We start from the raw sequence: 12,357 nt of genomic DNA, 5'->3' as shown, positions 1-12,357 counted from the left end.
TCGACAAAAAAGTAGATCACCAACTCTAGGGGTATGATTAATAAAGAGGAAGGCCCTAACCACTTTCCGTAAGATTTCATTTAAAAAAAAGGACCACTTGCATTATGGGATGGTTACACTTTGTCCATTATCCTTATGTACATATGATAGAGTTTATTCAATATTCAATATGAGATATATAAGTTCACATATTATCTATTTGAGAGCTACTAAATGGTGACCCCTAAATGTGATATTCCCTGTCGGCCAGGAGCAGTGAATGCTTTTTGGTTCGTAATTGATATAACCAATAAAGACTATTTAAGTTACAAATAATAAGAATTAAGAACTATTGAAACTAACATAAATGAGCATGAAAAAGAATTGTATAATAGTTCATCAAGCCTAAATCATTTTGATTAAATAAAAAAAAATCACTTTTATTTATTTTAGTAAATTCCCATGCAAAGGCATTATTTTTAAATCGCAATAAATTTATTAAAGAAAACAAATTAATTAGTAATATTTAATAAATTGAGAGAGAGAGAGAGAGAGAGAGAGAGAGAGAGGTAATAGAATAAGTTGAAAAATTATAAATAACAGAAATTTAAAATAAATATAATAATACTTCACATTTGTTCACAAGAAACCTAAATGGTGTGTGTAAGGTTGATTGCCCTTCTCTTGTTTTCCAGTTTTAGTTTAATACAACTATCGCAGCTTATCAAAAAAAAAAAAAAAAAAAAAAAAAAAAAAAAAAAAAATCCTAAATGGTGTGTAGGTTATAGCACCGGCTATGGTTCTTAAATTAGGCCTGAGGTCTCATGTTTTCGATTGCATTTGCCTTTTGAAGTGGCTTATAAAAGGCAAAACCTCTATTATTAGTTTACACTAATTGCTATATGATAAAAATGATAAGGAATTAAGAATAAATCTTTGATCATAATAAAATGTAGATATTTTCCTAATATATATTATCAAAACCTCCCTATTTATAATTTGTCACGAAATAATGACCAAGTGCATCTACATTTTCTTATTTTCACAAATTCCAATCACCAGCCAAAGTCACCAAGTATGAAATCGCAGACTAAGACTATTTTTTTTTTTGAGTAAAACTAAGTAAGACTATTTAAAGGAGCATTAACGGTTAACCCTAAAATAATTTAAACTAATACAAATACATTGAACTAAAACGAGAGCCACCGACAACGACCCATGTTATGCGTAAGTTTTTTAACATTAGTCATACATGGCCAGTTGGCACCCTACCGTTGAGCCAAAAAATATTGTTTGTTTACTTTACTATATGTTTTGAGATGCGTTTACATTCAGCAACATGTGCATTTTGTCGTAGATTGTGTAACCAAAAAAAAAGTGCACGCTGCACCTTGTTTTCAAGACTATTATAATATGCATTATCCGAAAAGTAATTTGAATTAATACATAATGAATTGAATTAGTGAGAGCAAGCAAAGAAAACCCATATGATGAATTGAATCTTACCATTATGCCCAAAGTAATGTTTAATATTATATGATAACAACGATACTCGCAACTTGCTAATAAATTAAGCAGGGTTCTGCATAAATTGGCCAATCTGCCTTAGCCATTCTCCTCTCTAGCATTTGTTCTCATTTTGCCTACCTTTTAACTGATTTCACTGTTACCGTTTAGCATTCATTCACCTACTACTACTAGCGTGCAATGGCGGAAGGAGCTCTCATCAAAGTTGCTGAGGGAATCATTGGCCAATTGGGAAAGCTTGCTCTCAAAGAGATTGTCCTGCTCTGGGGTGTCAAGGGTGAGCTTGAAAAGCTCACCAACACGGTTTCGACAATTGAAGCTGTGATTCTGGATGCAGAGGAGCAACAGGCGCAGAATCATACCATCAAGAATTGGCTGGGAAAGCTGAAAGATGCACTTTTTGAAGCGGACGACTTGCTGGATGACTTTTCCACTGAAGTTTTACGACGGGAAGTGATGACTAGGAATAAGAAGGCGAAAGAGGTACGCATCTTCTTTTCCAAATCGAACCAACTTGCATATGGTCTTAAGATGGGTCATAAGATTAAGGCAATTAGGGAGAGACTAGATGCTATTGCAGCGGATAGGAAGTTCCACCTAGAGGAACGTCCTAGGGAGACACAAGTCACAAATCCGATTAGGGAGACTGATTATTTTGTACGTGCTGAAACTGTTATTGGAAGGGAGTTTGATAAGAAAGTGATCTTAGAGCGTTTATTGGATTCCAATATTGAAGAAAATGTTTCAGTTTATTCAATAGTTGGATTCGGAGGGCTAGGCAAAACCACATTAGCTCAATTAGTATTCAATGATGAAGAAATCGAAAAAGAATTTGAGAGAAAATTTTGGGTGTGTGTCTCTGATGATTTTGATGTAAATATAATTGTTAAGAAAATCCTAGAATATGCAAAAGGTAAGAAACTAGAAAACCTTGAAAGGAACGCATCAATAAATGATCTTCAAAAAGAGATTGATGGAAAGAGATTCTTACTTGTATTAGACGATGTGTGGAATGATGATTCAGAAAAATGGGATAAGTTAAAAGAAATTTTACTGGCTGGTGCAAGAGGCAGTAGAATATTGGTGACTACACGTGAGGAAAAGGTTGCAGAGAGTTCAAAAACTATTGAAACACACCGTTTAACAGGTTTAAATGATGAGGACTCTTGGTCTTTATTTAAGCAAAAGGCATTTAAAAAAGGACAAGAACCAAAAAATTCAAAATATAAGGAAATTGGAATGGAAATCGTTAGTAAGTGCAAAGGAGTTCCACTTGCCATAAAGACAATAGGAAGCCTATTGTACTCTAAAAAATCTGAAGAGGAATGGTTGTCCTTCAAAAATAATGAGTTTTCAAAGGTAAATGAAACTAATATCCAACCAATACTTAGGTTGAGTTATGATCATCTCCCACCACGTTTGAAACAATGTTTTGCTTATTGTAGTTTATTTCCAAAGGATTACGAGATTGAAGAAGAGAGATTGGTTAAGCTATGGATGGCACAAGGTTTCATTAAGCCATTAGGTCAAAACCAATGCTTAGAAGATGTTGGTCATGAGTATTTTATGGAATTACTTTGGAGATCATTCTTTCAGAAAGATGAAGAAAATTTTTGGGATGAAGGACCTATTTTCAAAATACATGACCTCATGCATGATCTAGCAATATTAGTAGCGGGACTAGAGAGCACAACTTTTGAAATAAATGGGAAAAATATTGATGAAAAAACTCATCACATGTCATTTGGTTTTAATTTAGGCTCATCAACACAAATTCCAACTTTGTTGTTTAAAGCAAATAGGATGAGAACATTTCTTTTGCCATGTCAAAATTGGTATTCAAATCAAATGGTATGGAACCAGTTAACTTGTGATGCATTTGTTTCAAGTTTCAAGTTCTTGCGCTTGTTAGATTTGCATGAAATTGGCATTAGAAATGTGCCACATTCTATCGGAAAGTTGAAGCATTTAAGGTATCTCGATCTCTCATACAACAGACACATTAAGATGCTTCCTAATTCTATTACAAGGTTGCAAAATTTGGAGACACTGGATCTTTCTTATTGTAAGGAACTTACAGAATTGCCAAAAAATATTAGTAAATTAATCAATCTTAGGCATCTTAACATTGATGAGTGCGATAGTTTGACTCATATGCCTCGTGGATTTGGGCAATTGACTAATCTCCACTCACTAGCTCGGTATGTGTTGAGTACGGACTCTAGGTGTGGTGGTGAGTTGAAGGAACTTCACGGATTAAACCAGCTAAGAGAAAATCTAACGATTGAAAATCTGAGACACAAGAAAGATGCTGAATTAGAATACAAGGCTGTAAATTTGAAAGAGAAACAACACCTTAAAGGCTTGACGTTGGAGTGGACGTGGACGTGGGAAGTGGATGTTGGGTACGATGAGATGTCAGTCGAAGCTTTGGAACCAAACCAAAATCTTAAAAGTTTGGAATTAAAAGGCTACAGGGGAGTGAAATATCCAAGCTGGCTTTATTTACTCAAAAATCTTGTAAGCCTTAAGTTAGTTTCAATGAAGAATAGCCAAGATGTACTACCATTGCATCAATTTCCTTCTCTCAAAAGTCTCTGGTTGTCCTTTGTTCCTTCTCTTGAGTACGTATCCCTGGTATCAGAGAGTTTTAAACTTCCACCCCTAGAATCCCTCCATATTTCGGATTGCCCTAATCTAAAGGGATGGTGGAAGAGGAGGAGCGACTTCAGCGAGGAGGACGAAGATGCCGCCGATAATTACGGTGAAATATCGACGATAACAACAAAGAATCATTCATTTTCTCGTCTTTCCCAACTACACATTTCTGGTTGCCCTAAACTATCTTCCATGCCTTTATTTCCTTATCTTGAAATATTAAGACTGGATAACTCTAATTTGAGGCTATTGGAGCGAACAATATCGATGGGAATGATAAGTACGGTATCTCAGGAAAACCCAACAGCAGCAGCAGTAGCAAAGCCAACCTCTTCTGCTCGTTCTTTTTCTTCAATACTTGCCGCCTCATTCACCCCTCTCTCCAAATTAAAATCTTTGGGTATTGGTATGATAGAATGCAGTGATGATCATTTCCTTCAACATTTCACTGCACTTGGGCGACTAAGTTTATATAATTATAATGGGGATGAGATGGAATTGGAATGGCAAGGGCTGAGGAAGCTTCAGGATTTAGAATTAAATGATCATCCAAAATTGGCATCTCTTCCGGTGGGGCTTCAACAGGCCACCTCTCTGCGATATCTCGCGATTCGGTTTTGTCCGAGTTTGACGATATTGCCGGAGTGGATCTGCGAAATCATATCTCTGCAATCACTCCATATTTGGTATTGCCGCAATTTGACATCATTGCCTGCCCTAACGTCTTTGAAGACACTAAAGATTTGGATTTGCCCCAATTTGACATCATTGCCTGCCCTAACGTCTCTTCAATCACTCGATATTTGGGATTGCCCCAATTTGACATCATTGCCTGCCCTAACGTCTTTGAAGACACTGGGTATTCGGACGTGTCCCATCTTAGTAGAAAGTTGCAAGAGCCAGGATTGGATTGCTCGCATCGAAAACTTGAATCTAGAAGAAGATTCAGGTATTGAATTTCATTATGCAAAACAAAATTCTTCTTCTTCACCCTCTTTAATTGTAGAGCTAATTTTTTCCTGATTATTGAATTTCATTATGCAGAACAAACTTGGAGCTTTACCAAAATTTTTGGGCGTTGCAGTGGTTCAACTAGTCAATAACTCAGTGGTAAATAATTATCTAGCAGTGGTTTCTTGTTTTCTTTTTCTCTGCCAATATAATTTTCATTCCTCACATGCTTGCTTTTTTTCACGTATTAGGAGAAAGAATATGGAATTCTTTCCCTGTTTCTTTTTTATCTCAAACCAAGTTGATTTGGTTATGTATTGTGGGTGTTTTACTTCTCATCTTGTCAGATAAGGATCAGCACTTGGTGATAATGAGATAATATTTGTGGCGAGAAGTATATCTGGCAATAGCACTGCAGTATTAGCTTGCACAGGTATTTTTTATCGTTCAATTACAAACTCCACCATGTTTTTATTTCTACAATTGAATAAAAAATATGGTTTATGTTTTTTTTCGGCTTGTGGAGATATGAGCTCTTTCATACTGAATTGCTAATGTTTCTTTCCTATCATTTTTGGCTTACTAAGCTTGCATTGAAAACACAATATATACCATCTTTCATCTTACCTTTTTTTTTTTATTATTAATTTTTATATGGTAGATTGCGTTGGATTTAGACCATAAGTTGATATTTATGGTAGCAATTCTTGGATGAAGGAACTTGTCCCAAGTGGTTGCTTACTGGCTTTTTTCTTCAATTCGAATGTTACAGAAGTAAAAAAATACTAGTATTTTATTCACTTTGACGTAATCATTGTTTGTTTGGAGGGAAAAAAAAAATTAAAAAAAAAAAAAAAAATTTTCATTATGGCAGATTCTTCATAATGCTTACTGTAGTGATGGTCATGTCCTTCAATCTATACAACATCTGACTGCACTTGAGGAATTTAGGTTATATAATTATAATGGGGATGGGATGGAATTGGAATGGCAAGGCCTGAGGAAGCTTCAGTATCTAAGATTACTTGATCATCCAAAATTGGCCTCTCTTCCGGTGGGGCTTCAACAGGCCACCTCTCTGCGAAAGCTCAAGATTTTGAATTGACTGAGTTTGACGACATTGCCGGAGTGGATCTGCGAAATCATATCTCTGCAATCTCTCCGGATTTGGGAATGCCCCAATTTGACATCATTGCCTGCCCTAACGTCTTTGAAGAAACTGGATATTCAGAGTTGTCCCATCTTAGTAGAAAGTTGCAAGAGCCAGGATTGGCTTGCTCACATTGAAAACTTGAGAGGAGATCTAGCTCCACCAAAAGAAGAAGATCCAGGTATTGAATTTCATTATGCAAAACAAAATTCTTCTTCTTCACCATCTTTAATTGTATAGCTAATTTTTTCCTGGCTATTTAATTTCATTATGCAGAACAAACTGAAACGAATGAGGAATATGAACTTAAAACTCAGGGCTTTACTGAAATTTTTGAGCGTTGCAGTGGTTCAACAAGTCAATAGCTCGGTGGTGAATAATTATAATTACCTAGAGGTGGTTTCTTGTTTTATTTATCTTTGCCAATAGAATTTTCATTCCTCACATGCATGCTTTCTTCACGTATTGAGAGAAAGAATATGGAATTCTTTACTCTGTTTCTTTTTGTATCTCAAACCAAGTTGATTTGGTGATGTATTTTGGGTGTTTTTCTTTTCATCTTGTCAGGTATATTTGTGGGGAGAAGTATATCTGGCAGAAGAATTAGCTTATGCAGGTAGTTTTAATGCTTCGGTTATAAGCTCCAACATTTTTTTTTTTTTTTTTTTCCCTACAATTGAATAAAAAAATATGTTTTATGTTTTTTTCTGGCTTATGCAGGTGTGAGTTGTTTCATACTGAATCACTAATGTTTCTTTCCTATCTTTTTTTTGTCTTGCTTAGCTTGCGTTGGATTTAGATCATAAGTTGATATTCATGTTAGCAACACTTGGATAAAGGAAAAGTGGTTGCTTATTGGCTTTCTCCTTGAATTCAAGTATTACAAAGGTAAACAAATAATAGTCTTTTATTTACTTTTACATTATCATTCTTTGTTCGAAGGGGAAAAAAATAAAGAAAAAGATTTCACTGTGGCAGATTCTTCATAAAGCTTAATAGTTTATGATCAAAGTTGGGATCCAGTGTCTGTTTATTACTACTCTTATCCATATAGATACAAGTATTGCCAACAGAACTAGATGCCTCATTTTCAAATGTGTGCTTTAGGCTTTGATCATCTTCATTTATAATTGCAACTTCTCTGACAGTCTCTGGCTTGTAATCAATTTTGGTTACTTTGGCTCTTAGAAGTCTTCTAATGACCAAAATAAAGGGTAAGTCATTAATCATATATTAGGTTTCTCGACCTTTCCAAGAACTTTGAAACCAGTTAATAAATCACTCTCCAGAAGTCCATTTTTCTCCTGTTTTCTATGTTTCTTCCTTCTCCAAACAAGAACCTGCTTGACATTAAACTGTATGTCAATTTATCTGGGTATCCGGGGCTATCTTCTTACATACTAAAAGCAGTTCTCATTTCATTGTAAAATATGAAATGAAGATCAAATATGAAAAAATGGTCTGTGGTAGTGGTTCTATTCACATCTTTTGTGAGAGGTGAGCTCTAGGATTTTAAGAACTTAATGGTTTAATTGATGATTCTGCATATTTAAGCTTATGATATTTGCTGTCAGTAACTTCTATTTCATAGAATAGTTTGCATCAAAACACAGCCTAAATTTAATAAAGACATGATATATTTGAGGAATGGTATTCATTTTATGCCCCTGTTTGTCAAAGGATAAAACACAATAAGGAAACGTCAATGCTATGCTTTCTTTTTTATTATCAATGATTTGATATTTTGAGTATTTTTCACTTGTCCGATTTCATATGCCATATTTCTCAATTTGTTACCTTGCAACTTTGCAATACATTGAAATTACATTTCTTTACTTTCATATGAAAATTATTCATCCTGAATTTGATTTCTCATGTGTGATGTGGAAAAATATGCTGGCTAAATTAATACTTTAATAATTATTATTTGGATTACAAAATGATCTTTGTTGCATGATCTTTCTCTTATTGACAGTAATCTATACTTATTTCCTATCTTGGATTTTTTTTTAGGTTTAAATCCTGGTTTTTGTTTATCTTTTGTTGCCTTTTCCAATCTGAAACAAGTTCAATGTTAGTTTGTACAGCAGTTATGACAATGGTGGTGGCAATTATCTCTTGTTAATTGCTGTGGTGTTTTTTAAAATATTAGCCATTGAAGCTCTGACATATCTAGCCACTGTTGCACTATTTTAAATTCTACAAGTGGTTGCATCATCACAAGTTAATAAAGGAATAAGTAAGTTTTATCTATTATAGACCGCAAGATTCCTGCACTATAATTCCAACCTCATTCTCATAAGTATTCAATACAAATTTTGCTTTACTATGTTAGGATTTTATAACTATCAAATTTAGATCTTATTGACCTATTTGGACATTATTGTGGTCTATTTGGGTTCCAAGTACAAGTGGTTGTGTTCATGGATTAAATTCAGTGTATTTATTGGAAAGTTTTGAGCTGTTTTCGAGTTTATTCACTTGGTTCTTTGATTATCAATGGGAAATGTAGAGACAAGCAGCAATTCAGGAGGTGGATGGGGAAATCAGTGGGGATTCTGCAATATGCTTGAACTAGATTCAGAATTTTCTGCCACTTGGACTTCTTTAGGTATGTATGTCTATCATTAACCTAGATCCTTCATAAAAATATATATTGTAATCTTGTGTGTTTTGGAAAAAAAAAAAAATTGAAATGTCAATGTTAATGTTATTCTTTCTTTTCAATGTTGCTATCATGTTATTGCTGAAAATGACTCAATTGCTCCTATATCGTCCTAAATCCTTTTTGTCTTGATTTTAAATTTGGCTTCTAGAATCAATTTCCCCATGTTCTTCTACTTCTATTGTGCATCGAGATCATCCCCTTTTCTCTGGGCCCTCTCCCTGCTAAAAAAATCTTATTCTGCAACCGAGTCCAATGAGGGAGTTTAAACTGAATCTAGTTTTGACCCTCCTTGAGGATACCAAGGAATGAGGCAAAGCCAGAAGAGGTGCCCCCTAAGTATTTGGGTAATCATCCCCTTTTCTCTGGACACCCCAATGAGCCTCATTTAGATTGGATTAATGCACTATTTTGACATTTCAAGTTAGATAAAAAAAAAAAATAGTGATGGATTATTTGAATTTATGCACCATTTGGTTACAGAAAAAAAGTATGAGGAAAAAGAAGAGAAAAAAATTGAAATAAAAAAGTCTTAAATTCTTTATCATGGGGAACAAGAAACTACAGTGAATACTCACTTGTAATGATGAGTTCATTCTTTTAGTCAACAAAACATCATTTTACAGGTTTATACATTATATGAATCCATGTGACTGTTCAAATCCAAGACATAGAAACTAAGACCATTAGGATTTAAAACTCCTAATACTTCTACAGGTTCATTCATATCATTTTAAACTCAGTCCTCTATAAATTTCCATTTATAATTGAACAACTTCACTGTTGTTTTTTGTTTCAAGTATTGCTGATTTTTATTATATCTGATTATGCCTATTCTTCCAACTGGGTTGGTTCCACAGTTATACATGCAGAAATAGAAAAAAATTGAAAAAGAAGTATTAGATACATTATTGGCTTAAGTTCCTTAATGAAGATGTGTGCATGCACAACATATGAATGTATGTGTGCTGGTATTATGCCCTTTTTTTTTTTCTTCTCTTTTTATTACCACGTGGATGTTTCAGGTCTCTAGCCTGGCGGCTTCCTACACAAGTGCATTTTCTTCGAGATGAAACTACAAACTTTAAGATGTATGAAAGCATTAAAGAGGAGGTCAGACATTGATGCTTATGACGCAATAGGAAAGATATTAGATGACATAAATGTAGATATAGAAGTTAATTATGTTTATTTCTGTCAATTAACTTTATTGAATCAGAAAATATATTTAATTGATTCTAATTCCATATCCCAGCTGGCAAAAATTGAGCTTTGGCTGGACAAATCAAAGGTGGGAAGCCAACAGTTACCAGTTCTCCAAATTGATACAATGATCTTCAGGTGGGCACAGCTCTTATGGATAATATGAATCTCAAAAAGTTTCAGATTAAATGGAGTAAGGGAAATTTGGTCTTGTCAGCCAATTGACTAAAAGTTCAAAAGACAATGTTAATACTTTCAGCATTACTGTTTGACTTTGTCTGAAAACATAGACCCAAGTAGCAAAAGACAAAGCTTTTGATGCTTCCTTATTAGCAATGATAGATTCAAAGTACAGAGAACAGGATGAGCTTCATCATGTAAGCTTTAGATATCCAACTAGGCTGGATATTCTGGTTTTCCAAGGCCTCAGCTTTGCCATTCATTTTGGCAAAGTTAAATTTTATTTTCAAATTGTGTTTTACTGCCTTTTTACTTCTATACAGCTTTAGCACCAAAGCTTTGCTGGATTTTTCTTTTTAAAATGATCAAGTCATAATTGGAAAAAAAAAAAAAAAAGATTCATCAAGTCATAATTGTATTGTTGTCACTCTCTTCCTTCAATAAGTCACAATTGTTGGAAACAGTGGAAATGGGGAATGCATAGTGACTGCAATATTTCAAAGATCTTTTAATCCTAAATCAGGTCACCTGATGGAATTGAAAATTGTAAGGTTAAATTGAAGTGGATGAGCTGGTAGATTGGTCTTGTTAGTCAAAAATCATTTTTGTTCAATGATGCATCCATGCCAACACTGCATATGAGAGAAGGAAATGCAAATGAGGTGGAAAGCAAAGCTGCATCAAAGTTACAAGCACGCAAAGGTTTGTTAGTAGCTTCCGACAGGTTAGTACAGTAAAATATTTTGCTAAACTCATCATTTGATAGTTCTTAATGATCCAAGTTATTAAGTCAATTGAGCTACTTTAGAGTAAAATAACATTAAATAGCTTTCAATGGATAAAGCAAAAGTGGAAGTATTATTACTTTAATCTTTTTCCTCTCTACAATTGATAAATTTAGGATTATAATTTTTTTTTTCTTTTTTTGGAGTTTAGCATTTGCTTGTGACTCTTACAGACTCATTGGACCATACTGGTTCATTTAGTTTCTATCAAATAAAATGCACGACTATCATATCATGGTAATACTATGACAATTCCAATTATCCAGCAGGTAGACGAAATGGGTAGCCACCAGTTGTCCAAGATACTGCTTTAAATAAGGCTACAAATACACTCAAAGCTGAACCTGAACGAATAATTCAAGATGCACAGAACCAAGTGATGGTGAACCAGGCTACAACTGTCATGGCCTGTCCATTATCTGAAGGTGATAAAAATTAAATTATCAGAGAGAAAGGAGAGCTGGAGATTTTGATTGTGAATTTGCCACCTTGACAAACTGAGAAGGGCCAGCATTTTCTGCTGCGGAGTTGCAAATAATAATAAGGTAGAAATTAATTAGAAACAACTCTATTAAGTACTTTTAAAATGATTGATCCTATCTAACATGCAACTTGTCTCATGGTTGAATTTCAGGTCCAGGCATTTCACAAACATTTAGGTCACATGTCAAGCAGATATGAAGTTAATTGCTATCACCTAGTGGTGCAATTGGATGCAGACAAATCTGTTACTAGCTTAATGGAAATTCATCTACTATCAATGTTCTTGCACTTCAATTCTGTAAGAGAGGGAAACTATATACCTAGTTATTAATCTAAAAGCTAATGAGGAACAACTGGAGATTAGATCTCACAGTCTTGCATGTGTTCAACAAAAGAAATACTCCCTAGTACACTCTGCAGAGGCACCCTCCCACAACCAAGTGCAGAGCTAAACCTGAAACAATATCTCAGCCTTTTAGGGGTAACAGTAGGTGTGCCTCGTCTACATAGCATTGTAGTACCATGCAGGTAGAGGAGAGATGACATTCGAGGAGAGAGGACATTGAGGGAGCAAAATGTTTCGTTCACATGTAACAATGGCCTTGGCCAATAGAATTTTACTTGATGTGGTGTACACTCTTTGCCTTCCCTTTATATAAGAGGAAGGAAAACTTGTATTAAGACATACCTTAAGAAAATAGTGCACAAGAAGACTGGCTTGAGCCCGTGGTTTTTCTCTCTATGTTCCTTTTCACAGAGAGTTTTCCACGTAAAAA

At 34.5% G+C, this 12,357-nt stretch overlaps 1 protein-coding gene across 1 annotated transcript; it reads left to right on the top strand.

Annotated features, from left to right (window-relative positions):
- Positions 1–1,686: 1,686 nt before the first annotated feature.
- LOC115984532 (putative disease resistance protein RGA4) lies at positions 1,687–11,524 on the top strand. The gene is made up of 11 exons (XM_031107568.1): positions 1,687–5,113; positions 5,209–5,274; positions 5,463–5,548; positions 5,777–5,889; positions 5,990–6,446; positions 6,542–6,661; positions 6,833–6,881; positions 7,049–7,153; positions 8,778–10,043; positions 10,186–10,271; positions 10,865–11,524. The coding sequence occupies exons 1-2, from the start codon at positions 1,687–1,689 to the stop codon at positions 5,265–5,267; spliced, it is 3,486 nt and encodes a 1,161-aa protein (XP_030963428.1). The 3' UTR covers positions 5,268–5,274; positions 5,463–5,548; positions 5,777–5,889; positions 5,990–6,446; positions 6,542–6,661; positions 6,833–6,881; positions 7,049–7,153; positions 8,778–10,043; positions 10,186–10,271; positions 10,865–11,524.
- Positions 11,525–12,357: the final 833 nt, after the last annotated feature.

This window comes from Quercus lobata, chromosome 4, assembly GCF_001633185.2.
Source record: "Quercus lobata isolate SW786 chromosome 4, ValleyOak3.0 Primary Assembly, whole genome shotgun sequence".
In the NCBI taxonomy this organism is placed as follows: domain Eukaryota; kingdom Viridiplantae; phylum Streptophyta; class Magnoliopsida; order Fagales; family Fagaceae; genus Quercus; species Quercus lobata.
The sequence above is the reverse complement of the archived record's forward strand: the minus strand, read 5'-3'. Positions and strand labels throughout refer to the sequence as shown.

Bases quoted from the DNA above. Each gene is read 5' to 3' on its own strand.
- LOC115984532 (XM_031107568.1), top strand. From the start codon at position 1,687: ATGGCGGAAGGAGCTCTCATCAAAGTTGCTGAGGGAATCATTGGCCAA. The intron at 5,114-5,208 runs GTATTGAATTTC...TTCATTATGCAG, and splicing joins GAATCTAGAAGAAGATTCAG to AACAAACTTGGAGCTTTACC.